At 36.0% G+C, this 15,821-nt stretch overlaps 1 protein-coding gene across 2 annotated transcripts in view; it reads right to left on the bottom strand.

Annotated features, from left to right (window-relative positions):
• The window catches only part of nav2b (neuron navigator 2b), a 96,508-nt gene that overhangs the window by 18,273 nt on the left and 62,414 nt on the right, over nt 1-15,821 (bottom strand). Inside the window, exons 13-19 of one of the 2 annotated variants that reach the window (XM_051099596.1) lie at nt 12,961-13,090; nt 9,496-9,793; nt 8,085-8,691; nt 5,788-6,141; nt 5,522-5,587; nt 4,549-4,709; nt 3,009-3,185 (exon numbers count right to left, since the gene is read on the bottom strand). In XM_051099596.1, coding sequence (XP_050955553.1) covers nt 3,009-3,185; nt 4,549-4,709; nt 5,522-5,587; nt 5,788-6,141; nt 8,085-8,691; nt 9,496-9,793; nt 12,961-13,090 — 1,793 coding nt within the window. The remainder of the gene's footprint in view (nt 1-3,008; nt 3,186-4,548; nt 4,710-5,521; nt 5,588-5,787; nt 6,142-8,084; nt 8,692-9,495; nt 9,794-12,960; nt 13,091-15,821) is intronic. The other variant, XM_051099597.1, reaches the window with a different exon arrangement.

Here is a 15,821-nt window from a genome sequence, read left to right as displayed (position 1 = left end):
CGCAAAGAATTACGAGTTCGTGTTCCTCTCATTGTATTTCCAAAACGAAAAAATAACAATGTCAAGTGGCGCTTAAACTAAACTGCTTTTGAGGTTGCGAAAAAGGAATCAGTCTTTATGACTAATCTCAAGGCACAAATGGTTTCTTCACGGTCCAAAGAAATTGCTTAAGGGGGGGTTTTAACCCTAGACAAAAAGCCTAGACAAAAATGACTTCTTAAATAAAAGTTTAACATGCATTACTCCATTCTTTAGTGTCACCTGATCCTTCAGAAATCATTCTGATATGCTGATTTGGTGCTCAAAAAACTACAGTTTCCTGATAAATTATTCACCCCCCATGTCATCCAAGATTTTCATGTTCAGGTTCTTTGTGGCAAAAGAAGGTTCTTTAGAATATAAAAAGGTAAGAAAGAGATGATTCTGTAAAGAACCTTGACTGAATGGTTCTTTGTGGAACCAGAAATGGCTCTTCTATGGTATCACTGTGAAGAACCTTTTAAAGCACCTTTATTTTTAAGAGTGTAGTGGACTTCAGTGGGAGCCAATGGGTTGAAAGATCAAACTACAGTTTTAGTGCAGCTTCAAAGGGCTTGACACAATCAACCGAGGAATAATGTCTTATCTAGCAAAAAAGATAGGTCATTTAAAAAAATATTTATATACTTTTTACCCACAAATGCTCATCTCGCACTAGCTCTGCGATGTGCGTCCACAACTTCATTATGTAAACATACTGGAACGGGCATGCATGGTTAGTACTTTGTCTTCGTACTCCAGATTTGTACTACGGTTTAAAGGGGTGATATTATGCTTTTTTAACTTTTTGAATTTTAGTCAGTGTGTGGTGTGTATCTTTGGGCATAAAAAAGATTTACAAAGTTACAAATCTCAAAGTCCACTCCAAACAGAGATATTTCATTATTTAAAAAAAATCCCTTTTCAAGAACTACAACGAACGGCTCCTTTGGACTACAACGTTTGTTTTCCGCATGTAATGATGTCACAACGCGGTCTATTAGAATATCATTAAAATAAATCCCACCCATGGAAATTTGAATTGTTGGAGGGAGGGTAGAAACAATGTGGGGGATTAGCCTAACTTTAGCGATGCAGCGCGGAGAACAGCTTCAACGAGCCGCAGCGCAGCGGGTATAAACTCAAGCATTGACTAGAGGCAGACGTGTGCAGTACAGGGGGTCGAAAGTCATGCCGAAGCCAAGATCTACTCCGGTTGCGCGTCGGAGCCGTAACACACCACAGATGTGTGCAGTGTGTGGTAAGAGATTTATTCATCATACAGTGTAGATAATGTTAGCTTCACTTATAACGCGAGTGTTTTTAAAAATGCATAAACTTGCACTATAATAGGCTAGGCTAATCAGTGATGATGTTCTTTGATAATGTTAGGCTCCTTTTAGCCTCATGCTGGAGCTGGATTCGGGCAATGAAACTAAGTATGTAAATAATTAAATACATTAGCACGATAGTATCATGTATTGGCAATCTTGCAGGCTGACGATAGGACCCAACACTACTGTGGCGTATTATTTACTCACCCTCCATGCATCCTAGGTGTATATGACTTCCTTCTTTCAGACGAATGCAATAAGAGTTATATTAAAATGTATCCTGGCACTCCTAAGCTTTACTAACCCCTGACCTGAGGGTTAATAAAGGCCTCCTGTAGCGAATCTATGCATTTTTGTAAGAAAAATATCCATATTTAAAATGTAAGAATCAGTTTAATCTAGCCTGTGCTAACAGTTGTAGGGCATTTGACTTTCTTTGCACGTTTGCTTTCTTTGCACACTGGACTGGTACTTCAGCCAACATCATGTGTGACCTTTCCAACAAGTTGTGGACGCAGAGCTAGTGCAAGATGAGCATTTGTGGTTGAAAAGTATACAAATTTTTGTTTTTTTAGAAAATGACCAATTCCCTTGATAATTCCCTTATTCCTTGGCTGGGATCGTGCAGAGTAGTGGTTCTCAACTCGAGTCCTCGGGGCCCACTGCACACTCTGCACATTTTGTATGTCTCCCTCATTTAACGCACCTGATTCATATCATCAGCTCGTTAAGAGAAATATCCATGAACTGAACTGAGTGTTTCAGATTCAGAAACATACAAAATGTGCAGAATAGTGGGCCCCGAGTACTGGAGTTGAGAACCACTGGTATAGAGACCTTTAAAGTTGCACTGAAACTACAGTTTAGACCTTCAACACATTGATCCCCATTGAAGTCCACTGTACGGATAAAAAGAAAGAAAGACATGAACATCCTGTTGACATGGGAGTGATTAAATTATTAGGAAATTTTAATTCTGGAGTGAACTAATCGTTTAAAGGTCTGCAGTGCACATTCATTTTAATGAACACAAATTTATTTAATGGGTAATTCCTCTCTGAGCCAACTTTTTCCTTTTTAAGCCAATAACAAACAGACTTTGGGCAAAAATAACCCGTAAAAAAAATGCATTAGATTGAGGACATGCATCATTGCGAACAGCAACTGTTGTTCTTTTTACAAGCCTGAACACCACTGCTTAAGTTCACTGGCACATTGAAATCAACACCATCACTACCTTACAAAGCCATGAATCATAAATTCAGAAAGCAAAAGAGCCTTGGGACAAGTGGTGTTGAGCCAACCCAGGCAAGCTAATCATCAAATCAACATTAACTGTGGGGTAAAGGCTGCCAGGCCAACAAAGCTGCTCTTTGTTTGTTTATGCTTTGGCGCGAGTAAGGACGCACGTTACAGCCTGACGTTGTCGAAAACCCGAACATTAATGACAACCTATCATTTAGTTATTAGCTAACAGAACAATGCAGGTCTATTAGATTGTTTCCAAAAACATGACGTTATGGATTAAGCTGTGTGAGTAAATTCTGATAGCAGACAGAAAGAACACATTCAGATGATACTAGCTCATATTTAGTTTTCCTGTACACAGAAAAGTACACAACAAGTTTATTTTGATCCATCAAAATCAAGTCTCACCTTCCTCCAGGCCATCACGGAACGATCCGGAGGTGCTCATAGTGCGACTCTTTTCCTCCAGGCTCATCGAGGAGTTCCTCAGACGTGGGTCGCTGTAGGGGTCGCACAGGTTGTCGTGATTGCCCTGACCGTTGGTACCGCGCAAAGCTGCTATCTGAGAAGCCGTGGTGGGACTGCCTGGATTGTCAACATGGGATCAAGGTTAAAAAAGCACTATGATTGAACATAATGACATGAGAGTGCATTCAAAGTTCACAATAAGGGGGAGTAGTAGATATTTTAGTTAAAGAAGCATGAGCAAGTGAAAAAAAAAATTGACAAAAACTTAAAACACAATTTGAGCTGCATTAAGTCAGATTATTGTAATACCCCGCTGCTAGTATTGGGTAATAATCCAACAGATGATTATCTAAAGTAATATTTTACATATAATCTAGGGATGCACCATTATTATAGTTCTGGGTGATACAGATATATATATCATGACAGATATATATTTTCACGTTATGGCCAATAACCAATAAATAGCTAATATTCAAATGTATACTATTTTGTCTAGAAAATAAACATAAAAAAAATGTTTTAAGGATGACAACATTATTAAAGTTGTAGGTGATACCGATATATCTGTAATTATTTTCACGTTATAAACAATAACCAATAAATAGCTGATATTAAAATGTATACTAATTGCAATTATTATTATTATTTTTTTTCTTTATTACTAAAGTTCTGGGTGATAGCGATATATAACAGAAATTTTCACGTTATGCCCCATAACCAATAAATAGCTGATATTCAAATGTATACTATTTTGTCTAATAAATAAACATAAAAACTTTCAATCTATTTTTTAAGCATTTTAAGGATCATGACATTATTTTCGTGTTATGGCTGATAATCAATAAATGACTGATATTAAAATTTATACTATTTTATATAAAATATAAACCTACAACCTAAAAATTTTTTAAGCATTTTTAAGCATAACAACATTATCTCCAGGTTATGGCCGATTACCAATGAATGGCCGATATTAAAATGTACACTATTTTGTCTACAAAATAAACATAAAACCTGAAAATTAATTTTTTTAAGCATCACAGCATTATTAAAGTTCTGGACGATACCAATATATTGGTAATTATTTTCATGTTATGGATGATAACCAATAAATGGCTGATATTAAAATATATACTATTTTGTCTAAAAAATAAACACAAAACACAAAAAATCTATTTTTAAAGCATCACACCATTATAAAGTTCTGGGTGTTACCGATATATCGGCAATTATTTTCACGTTATGGCTGATAACCAATAAATGGCTCATATTAAAATGTATACTATTTTGTCTAAAAAATAAACATAAAACCTAAAAATCTATATTTTAAGCATTTTTTAAGCATTTTTAAGCATTACAACATTCTGCACTGTATGAAAAATAGATATTTATAGATATCAGACTTTATAGATTACATTTTAACAGTGTTAGAGTAACAAAAATAACACAGTGATTACACATATTTTCTTGTGTTTACCAAGTGTGTTAAAGTTGAAACGTGTCCCAGAGGGTGAGCTGAGTGTGGATGCAGGGTTGTAAGGGGAAGAGCCAATTGAATCTGGGAGCCCAGTAGCCGAGGGTGAACGTAGCCAATCACGGGCCTCTTCATGACCTCTGACCTGAGGCACATGGCCATACCTGCAGGTTAAAAACAAGTGCATGAGACTGTGAAATGGAGTGTTATTTTTCTCTTTCACATGAAAGTTCTCATGAAAACAGCTCCAAGATAAATGTCACAATGCCAAGATAAGCACAGCTATCCAATCTGTGGTTGGTAACAGAAAACCCAAGTCCACAGCTCCAAGCTCCCATGATTATTTACATACTACAATATTTAACCAGGTCAGCAGGTACATACAAAGTAAATACCATATTGTGAACAAACTGAAACCGAGTTAACACAAACTGCACTTACATATTGGTATAGTACTGACATAATCAGGGCTCTAGACTAAAAAAAAATAGCCTAGGAAGACATTGGCATTCGTAAGTTAAATTACTGTTTTGGTTGTCAAATTAGATTAAATAAATAGAATTAAAATATTACTTATACTTATCATTACACAAGATCACTGTTATCAATTCCAAGTAACATAAATGGAAAATAATTTGTGGTTAAGTATAAGTAAGGGAGTCCGCTGTGCACTCAAAACCAACTCACTGACAGAAAAAGTCTGATTCAGAAATGAGTTTGAGACTGTTTTGTAGATCTTTTTGACTAAAACATTAAAACCTGTTCCAAAAGTCATTTCAAGCAATCAAAGAATCAAGGAAGGTTTACTGTCATTCCAAAAACATGTAAGTACTGAGTTTTCCTATCTATTTTTTCACCTTCAAATTGTTACAAATTAGTATTTTTTGAAGTCAGTCAGGAGCCCTGATCACAATGCACACCAGCAAGACAAAAACACAAAGCAAAACTGACCCCATGACCACACACATAGCTTTACCTGTCCTGTTTCCGTGGGAGTGTGTTGCGGGTAAATTTAGGGCTAGCAGAGGGGGAGGAATGAGGGCTAGAGAAGGGCACAGTGAAGACAAAACAAAAAGAGGCAGATAAAAGTGACAGAAAAGGGAGAGGAGATAAAGAAATTAAAGAGGAATAGGTAGAAAGGAAGACAGATCATCAGTAGAGATACAAAGCCTACTTTCAAGTCACCAACAGCTGGATTTGTGTTGACGTGAAGTTAGCATGGTCGAACAATCAGTTTCTCACCTGTCTGAGAGACCAGTTCGTGCACTGTTGGTCCGATTGAGACACAAATCTTCCTTTCCCAAGGAAACATCTATGGAGTCACTATTTGTGTGATTGGAGCCCAGTCCATCCCTGCCTCCCCAAGGAGAAAAAGCTGATCCTGGGCTGGAGGTCAAAGAGGAAAGGGTCTGCTCTCCATGACCCCCAGAGGGCAGACTGTCACTGTAAACTTGGCCGCTGGTGGCAGATGGTGTGTTTAGAGAACCATTCTGTTGGATGGATGTGGCATGAGGATTGGAGATGATAGTGGAGTTCTTCATGTTCTCCATGGTGGTGACCGGAGCTTGCTTGTTGCAAGATTTGCTACCAAAGAGTCTGGATGCAAAAGAGGAAAGAAATTTAGATAATAATATTAATAAAATGTTTGCAAATGGTTGCAATAAAATGGTTGCAAATGCAAGAAACGTCAACACTTGTGACTGCATGCCAGTGTTACACTAATCTGATTAACAAACAAATTATTCTTATGAACTAGTTCTTTTCAGTAAATCAGTCAAAATGCATACTCACTTCAAAGTAAGCAATTTGAATTAGACTTAATCAGTCTGATAATATTTCACAGCACAGCCTACGACTGCCGATTTGACAACAAATGTCTCTTATGAACCAGTTCTTTTTAATGAGTTAGTCAAAAAGATTCATGAAACTGTCTCAAACTTGCTTGCAAGTTAGTGATTCGAGTCAGACTCAGTCAGTAAGAGAATCAAAGTGCAGGCTGCAATGACTGAATTGCAAATAAATGACTCTAATGAATCGGTCCTTTTTAATGAGTTAGTGAAAAACATTCATGAAACTGTCTCAAACTTGCCTGCAAGTTAGTGATTCGAATCAGACTCAATCAGTAAGAGAATCAAAGTGCAGGCTGCAATGACTGAATTGCAAACAAATGACTCTGATGAACCAGCTCTTTTTAATGAGTCAGTCAAAAAGATTCATGAAATGGTCTCAAACATGCTTGCAAGTTAGTGATTCGAATCAGACTCGGTCAGTAAGAGAATTACAGTACCAGCTGCAATGATTGAACTGCAAACAAATGACTCTTATGAACCAGTACTTTTTAATGAGCCAGTCAAAATGATTCATGAAACTGTCTCAAACTTGCTTGCAAGTTAGTTCGAATCATATTCAATCAGTAAGAAAATCATAGTGCAGGCTGCAATGACCAAACTGTAAATAAATGACTCTTATGAACCAGTTTTTTCCCTCAACATATTACTCAAAAACTTTTGAGTTAGCAGTTTGACAACCATTACTAAGATCACAATTAATACTCGCACTCATGAGTCAGTTTTTGGTTATGTCCATTTCAAAATGAACTAGGACTCATTACTGTAATGTATACTGTAATGTATTTTGATTTGTGAAAATCTATTTATAGACTGGTTGTTCATATGAAAATGAGTAATTAATGATACACTGATTAATGAAACATGAAAGTGTTCAACAAAAAATATAATTGGTTATGCTACTGATTAGCAAAGTAAGCTTCAACTGAACTGACAAGAATCATTTTTGTTGTTCTTTTGTTGATCATTGATAGCAAACGCAAATCAACAATGTCATTCTTCACCAGGGGGTGTTGAAACCTGCTCCTGGAGGGCCACTATTCTACTAAGATTTGCTCCAGTCCTAATTAAACAACTCTGAACCATACTTTGGTTTTCAGGTTCACTAAAAACATCCAAGCAAAGGTGTTGGGGCAGGTTGAAGCTAAACTCTGCAGACCACTGGCTGGACATCCAGGATGGACACCCGTGTTCTTCATAAAAGAAAATATGAGATTAGGAAAGTCTGGCACCTCTGATTTTTCGCATTACTTCATGGACTGCCTGGTCAGATAACATCAGTATATCTGTAGTCTGGTTCTACCAACTAGAAAAGCAATCAGTCACAGCTAGCAAGCTAATCAGCTAGAACAAACACTAGCCTCTCAGTCTGTGCCATGTCTTAGAGAAACATCAAGAAGCCCAAGGAAAATGCACTTGTGGTGGCCAGAAGACGCCTTTCAACCCTCAGAATCTCAACCAACATCAAATCGCTCAGATAAACAGCGAGTCCTGTGAACGCTGTCCAGCACCCAAGTAGGAGAATATTCTGGAACTCACACAGCCCAGCTGAGAACTGCTGTGTAAATATTTGAGGGACCTAAAATGGTTCTTTCATCCACATCAAGTAAAAAATCATGCTTTGTAAAATACATTTTTCATCAACAGTCTTTCAAGTCCGCCTAAGCTAAACTGCGTATGTTGAGAGCTTACCTACGAAGGGTTGGCGAGGACATCTCAGAATACTTTCCTCCAGCTTGCCGTCCAGCTTGGCACATCCCCGTCTGGGTAGTTGCGCTAGTCTTAAGTACCTGGCTCTCCACGTCGGAAAAGATACCCTTCTCTCGGTCTGTCTGGTTAGTCATTCCCATTGGGGACTTGACTAAGTTGCGACTCTTGGGATTTGGAAGTGTGGCAGTACCTTTACTGCAAAAACTAGCATCAAGATTCGAGTTGTTGGAGCGGTTCGAACAGCGAGCGGTGCCGGTACGACTAGGCCTCGGTAAACTGCGGTACTGAAGAGTCGTCCGAGCACTTGGAGGAAGGTATCCATCATCAACGGCTGTCTGCCGACCCACAATTCGACTCCCAGAAAACCCAACCGATTTCGGTATTCTGCCAACTGTAGCAGAGCCACTAGTTACCAAAGCTCCGCTTGCGGTTATTGTCCCCATTGCGCCCGGAGCCTTCTTGAAGCCAAAAGTGCTGGTTGGGGTGCGTGTGGTCGAACTGAGGGGAGGTTTCTTGGTGTCATCAGCAGTTGTGGAGTGGGTGCCGTTGGAACGTCCTTTCTCCGACACCTTGGCGTCATCGGTCTTACCTGTGAAATGATCAACGACATGGACTGTCAAGCGCAAAATTAAATCATGTTTTTGAATATAGTATCATGGTCCATGTCAGGACTCGTCTGAACATAAGACTCATCAAAGTTGCGCAGCACACCACACATAAGACAATGTAGGTGTTATAGTGCAATGTGATGTGATCTATGATTAGATAATACATCCCTGTGGCTGTCATGCCTCAGGAAACCACATGAAAACAGACATGGCTCAGTCAGTGTTGTTACTCTTAACTAAAGCTATTTAAAATTGTTTTTGTTAACTGAAATATCTTCCATGAAGATATTCTGTAAATTTTCCACTGTAAGTATATCAAAACTTAATTTTTGATTAGCATTGCTAAGAACTTTATTTGGACAACTTTAAAGGCGATTTAGATTTTTTTTGCACCCTCAGATGCCAGATTTTCAAATAGTTGTATCTCAGCCAAATATTGTCCTATCCTAACAACCATACCTGAATGGAAAGCTTATTTATTCAGAAATAAAAAAATTGACCCTTTTGACTAGTTTTGTGGTCCAAATTACTTAAAAAATAAACTTTTTGCCACCATTTATTCACCCTCATGTCATTTCAAACCTGTATGACTGACTTTTTTTGTCCATACAGTATAAGTCAGTGGGGTCCAAAACAGGTTTTTTTGGACCCCACTGACTTTTATCATTCAAAATCATTCATCAAAACATCTTCTTTAGTGTTTTACAAAAGACTTACATTGTTTGGAGAGACATGAGAATATGCCAATTGGGACACCTATGCAATATGACCATCTAAACCATTACCATGTGTCTTGAGTGAGCTGCAGTTCGTAGGTGTTGTTGATTTTGTCCGTGGCGAAGTGACGCCCACCTGGGCGGTCATTCCTCGCCTCCAGGAGCCCGTCTGGGAAATGGTAGGTGTCTTGCGACCCATCAAGCTCCGTTCTGATTCATCTGAGAAATCTGAGGACCTGTGAGCCCATTTAGTTGTGGTTTCCATTTTGTTGGCACCGTCAGGGCCGCCTTCTGAACGTTTAAGGTCACTGTTGGGCCAGTTGGGGATGTTTTTTACTGCAGAGTGCTTCTCTGCATCCGTCTGGAGCTGAAAGAGAGAAAACAAAATCATTAACTGTAAAGAAATGTTCTGTTTTTTGACCCTCAGAGTAAATAAATTTGCTTTCCATGTTCTTTGCAAATAAATAAAACTGTCTATGACGTGTGTTAAATCTGGGGGTTTCCCAGGGGGCCACAAAGGGGTGCCAGAGTGTCTGTGGGGGGAAATGTTTTTTTAGGGCTGTCAAAGTTAATTTGTGCTTAACATATAAGATATAGGCCTGGTTTCATAGACAGGGCTTAACCTAAACCAGGATTAATTTATATACATAGTTGTCAATATTACACTTGAGATATTAATGAAACAATATAAAAGCCAAATATTTAATTTCGGAAACAATTATTTACTAAATGTTTATGAGTATATATTATATGAGTATTCAGAGTATAAATGAGTTGTTACATAGACATAAAAATATAAATATTTATATTACGTAAATACACAACTGTCTTTAAATTTAAGAGTCACCATATTTAAGAGTGCTTTGCATGAAAAAAAGTAAATAAAATGACCCTGGACTGATATGCACAAATATGTTATGTAATGCCTGTAATGACTGAGATATAATATCATATAATTTGTGTCTTAATTATTCAGCAACACCATCCACAGCCATCATAAAATCTGATTATGCGACAAAACAGCCAACTTGTCCATTACATGACCTTGTAATGTAAGTATCCAAGATGACATCACCCCCTTTTAGAAAGCTGTTGTTCAGCTGCTACTGAAAATCCTCATAAAAATTATTGCCAGGGAAAGAATGTTAATAGCCTCCAGTTGTTATCAGGCCAATTCCAAAACATTGTTATCTCAACGCTGATACAATAAATCCTTCCTCCACTCCAGCCCAAAGAATGAGGGGAGACTATGTAGGAAAAAAGTACAAGGGTGTGGAAGTGAAAGGTGGCAGATATTTGGCTTCGGATGCACTTTTGGGCCATGGCTCTAAACTCTTTAAATATGAAATCCTGTTTATGGCAGGGTTATAAGAGTTTACTAAAACTACAATAATTGAAAAATATCTTTGTTACTTGAAATAAATGTTAACTGAAAAAAAATAAAATGAAAAGAAAACTTAAACTTCTCTTATTTCAGCCAGTAGCCAAAGCAACACTTTTTTTTCATATAGTTTTACTTGATGTAGTAAAATTATGGAAGCCTGTTTTCACCACTGAATAAAAAAAGGTAATTGCGACTTTATCTCATAATTCAGATTTTTTTTCTTGCCAATTGCAAGACAATTGAGAGAAATAAAGTCTCAGACTTCCAAGTTTATATCTCACAATTATGACTTTCTCAGACTTCCCAGTTTATATCTCACAATTGTTACTTTTTTCTCTCAAAATTCTGAGTTTATATCTCACAATTGTAACTTTTTTTCTCAGAATTCCGAGTTTATATCTCGCATTTATGACGGTTTCTCAGACTTCCAAGTTTATATCTCGCAACTGTAAATTTTTTCTCTCAGACTTCTGAGTTTATATCTCACAATTGTTACTTTTTTCTCTCAGAATTCAGAGTTTATATCTCGCAATTAAGACGGTTTCTCAGACTTCCGAGTTTATATCTCAGAATTGTGACTTTTTTCTCTTGGAATTTCAAGTTTATATCTTGCAATTGTAACTTTTTTCTCTTAGAATTTGAGTTTATATCTAGCATTTATGACTATTTCTCAGACTTCCGAGTTTATATCTCACAATTGTTACTTTTTTGTCTCAGAATTCCGAGTTTATATCTCGCATTTATGAATGTTTCTCAGACTTTATAGGTTATATCACACAACTGTGACTTCTTTTTTCGGAATTTCAAGTTTATATTTTGCAATTGTAACTTTTTTCTCTCAGAATTTCGAGTTTATCTCTCACAATTGTTACTTTTTTCTCTCAGAATTCCGAGTTTATATCTCACAATTGTGACTTTTTTCTCTTGTAATTTCAAGGTTATATCTTGCAATTGTGACTTTTTTCTTCAGAATTTCAAGTTTATATCTTGTTGTCAGAATTGTTAACGTTTATATCTCAAGTTATATCTCACAATTGTGACTTTTTTTCTCCAAATTTCGAATTTTGTATCTCGCAATTCTAACTTTTTCTCATTATTCCGAGTTTGTATTTCTGAATTGTGACTTTTCCTCAGAATTCCAAGTTTTTATATTGCAGTTGTGACCTTTTGACAAAAAAATGACAAAAACAACCTAATTACTATAACTTTAACAAAATTTAAAACAAAAACAGAAGAAAAAAAAACTAAAAGACAAACAAACAAACAAAAACTATAGCCATGTCTCAGTGTTAATAAAAAAAAACAAACATTAGGTACTGGAAACTACATCTGGGACTTTTTTGCAGTTCCAAGATCAAAAACAAATAAAGAAACATGAGTGTTTTCATTTCCAAAGATAAATATGGAAGACTGAAGATAAATAAGGTCAAGGATTTAACTTTTAAAAACCCACACTGTTGCACAAACCAAAAAGCCACAGGTGTGGACCAACTTACTGGCACACAACTCAGTGTGCCACGTCTGGATTTAAAGCTCTCATCTTGTTAGAACAGGCGAGACAGACGCTGTATCTGAACTTCACTGTACCGGCCCATTTGCTCAGCATATGTTAACCTGCTTTGAGCTTGTAAAGACAATCAATCACCGGGGCAGAGTTGAGTCAGTCCGCTGACTCACACTCACAAAGACTGCACACAGCGGGCACAGGCCAGTTCTGATAAGGGCCCACCAATGTTTCACTGAATCAAAGGGGACAATGACGCAACAGAACTGTTCCAAAAGCAGTGCTGTAAACGTGCAGGCCTGTTTTTGATTGCATATAATGATCACCAGAGATGATGAATCAAATTAAGTGACTTTTTAACAGTTTGGTGAGATATTTGTAAGGCTACTAGATTTCCCTATATATCTTTACATGTGTGTTTCTTCAATTTTTATTTAATTTTAAATAAATTCTATTGTTTTACCATTGTCCCAGACTCAGACTCGACACTGACAATCAAATCAAATAACCAAACCATTTAAAAAAAAACAAAAAAAGATGTTAATCCATAATGTTTTTTAACTTGTTTCTTATGTGAAGTTCTGCAGATGTTTCTAATTCTGTAGACCAAAGGGCTCTGAAGTTGCCTCTGGTATCAGTGACTGACCTGTTCATCTACGTCTCTGTGTGGGACAGATGGGGTGTTGACGTAGGAGCTAAGGGACGAGCTGGTGTTGAGGTCATCTGTGTCCAAGGTGTCACTGATCCCGCTGCTGACTGAGCTGCTGTCGTCCCAACTGAGAACAAAGAGAAAAGAGAGAGCAACGGTTAATTCTCTACATTTCTAAGGGATGAGATATCAACATAGTGAAAAGAACACTGTGAGAAACAAAAAAGAATTCCTGGATGCAGACATTTCAGAGTAATATGGAAAATGTAGATTTAGAGAGTAGGAATGGAAGGAAAGGTAAGCACAAAACAGCATCTGTGGAGAGCCATGAAGTCTGCACAGGGACAGTCTGAGCATAAAAACCTGCATTCCCATCATGCTTGAAACATTAGGCGCGTCTCTCTGCTCCTCAAAACTTGTTTTAATTAGCTGTGCGCCTCAAATTCTCAATGCGCTCTGCTTTGCTTTCCCCCATTTCCCACAGTGTTCCTGTCTGACGAAATCCATTAGGATGCTCAGCAGGGCTCAACCAAAATCATATGGACTAAAGACACCGCTGGTTAAAGGTAAAAGCACAGTTGTGAGATGAGTTGTGTGATTACGGTGGATTGTACATTTTATTGTCAAATCATAAAATCTGACAGTAATAAAATACATTTGCTAGTTTAGTGCAAATCTATGGAAGCCCATTTCTGCCACTGAATTAAAATCGCATATCACAAACTCACAATTCTGACTTTTTTCTCGCAAATGCGAGTTTGTATCTTGCAATTCTGACTTTTTTTCTCATTGTGTAATTCAAACTCCAAATTCAAATTTTTTCTTCTCAAAAAGTCAGAATAGAGGGAAATAAATTTAGAATTGTGAGAAATAATGTCAGAATTGTGAGATAAAAACTCGCAATTCAGATTCTTTTCTCGCAAATGCGAGTTTGTGTCTTGCGACTTTTTTTTCCTCACAATTTCAAGTTTATATCCCACTATTCTGAGTTTTTTCTCTCAATTTAGATTTTTTTTCCCAACAAATGCGAGTTTGTATCTTGCAAGTCAGAATTATATCCCCCTATTCTGACTCTTTATTCTCAGAATTGCACAAAACAAACATACAATTGTCTTTTTTTCTTAGAAAGGCAGAAAAGCGGGATATAAACTAGGTATTGCGAGATAAAAACTTGCAATTCCGACTTTTTTTTTTTCTCTCACAAATGTGAATTTGTATCTTGCAATTCTTTAATTTTTTTTTCAGAATTTTGTAATGTAAACTCACAATTCTGACCTTTTCTTCTCAGAAAGTCAGAATAGAGAGATATATATTTTAAAAATAAAGAATTGTGAGATAAAAACTTGCAATTCTAACTTTTTTTCTCACAATTTTGAGTGTATATCCCACTATTCTGACTTTTTTCTTGCAATTCTGACGTTTTTCTCAGAAATGTCAGATACAAACTCACAATTCTGATTTTTCTTTACAAATGCAAGTTTGTATTTTGCAAGTCAGTATTATATCCCCCTATTCTGACTTTTTATTCAAAGAATAAAAATACTCACAATTTTGTCTGTTTTCTTAGAAAGTCAGAATAGTGGGATATAAACTAGGAATTTTGAGAAATAAAGTCAGAATTGCGACAAAAAAAATTGGAATTCTTTTTTCTTGGAAATGTGAGATTTTATCTTGCTATTCTGAGTTTTTTCTCACAAATGTAAATTTGTATCTGTATTTGTATAACGCAAACTCACAATTCTGACTTTTTTTTCTTAGAAAGTAAGAATAGCGGGATATAAATTGGAATTGCAAGAAATAAAGTCTGACTTTTTTCCTCACAAATGTGAGTTTGTACCTTGCAATTCAGACTTTTTTTCTCACAATTCTGAGTTTATATCCTGCTATTCTGACCTTTTTGTCTCAGAACTGCATAATACAAACTCACAATTCGGTCTTTTTTCTTAGAAAGTCAGACTCAGAATAGGTGGGATATAAACTCTATATAAACTATAAATGGCAGAGTTTTGCCATTTTAGCTTAAATATGATTAAAAACCTTATTTGTTTTCTTACAAAATCTTCTCAATAACAGAATCCATTTTAGCTTCTTTATCTCAAATCAATTTATTTACTTGTTTGTTTGTTAACAAAATCAGGCTAAAAAATATTTTCAGGCAAAAAGCATATATAATATATTATATAATATAATATATATACACTACCGTTCAAAGGTTTGGGGTCAGTAAGACTTGTAATAGTCTTTAAAGTAGTCTCTTATGCTCATCAAGGCTGCATTTATTTGATTAAAAATATACAAAAAAAATGTTTTTACACTATAAAATAATGTTTTTTATTTTAACATACTTTAAAATAGAATTTATTCCTGAGATGAAAAGCTGAATTTTTATCAGCTGTTACTCCAGTCTTAAGTGTCACATGATCCTTCAGAAATCATTCTAATATGCAGATTTATTATTAGAATGATCAATGTTGGATAATATCAACAGTTGTGCTGCCAAATATTTTTTGGAACCTGTGATTTTTTTTTTCAGGATTCTTTCATGAATAACAAGTTTAAAAAGTACAGTGTTTATTCAAAATATAAATATTTTATAACAATGTAAATTATTTATTATTAACTTTTGATAAACTTTTAATTATTAACTTAATACATCCTTGGTGAATAAAAGTATTAATTTCTTTAAAAAAAAAAAAAAAAGTACTGACCCCAAACTTTTGAACGGTAGTGTATATATAGATATATATATATATATATATATATATATATATATATATTTATATACACACACACCTATTTATACCTATTCAGATTCAAAAGTTAGCTCAAACAACACTAAAAAGTCTTATTATTTTATT

The sequence above is a fragment of the Labeo rohita genome, chromosome 25 (assembly GCF_022985175.1).
Source record: "Labeo rohita strain BAU-BD-2019 chromosome 25, IGBB_LRoh.1.0, whole genome shotgun sequence".
Classification (NCBI taxonomy): domain Eukaryota; kingdom Metazoa; phylum Chordata; class Actinopteri; order Cypriniformes; family Cyprinidae; genus Labeo; species Labeo rohita.
Note: the sequence above shows the minus strand (reverse complement) of the source record. Positions and strands in the feature narration are given on the sequence as shown.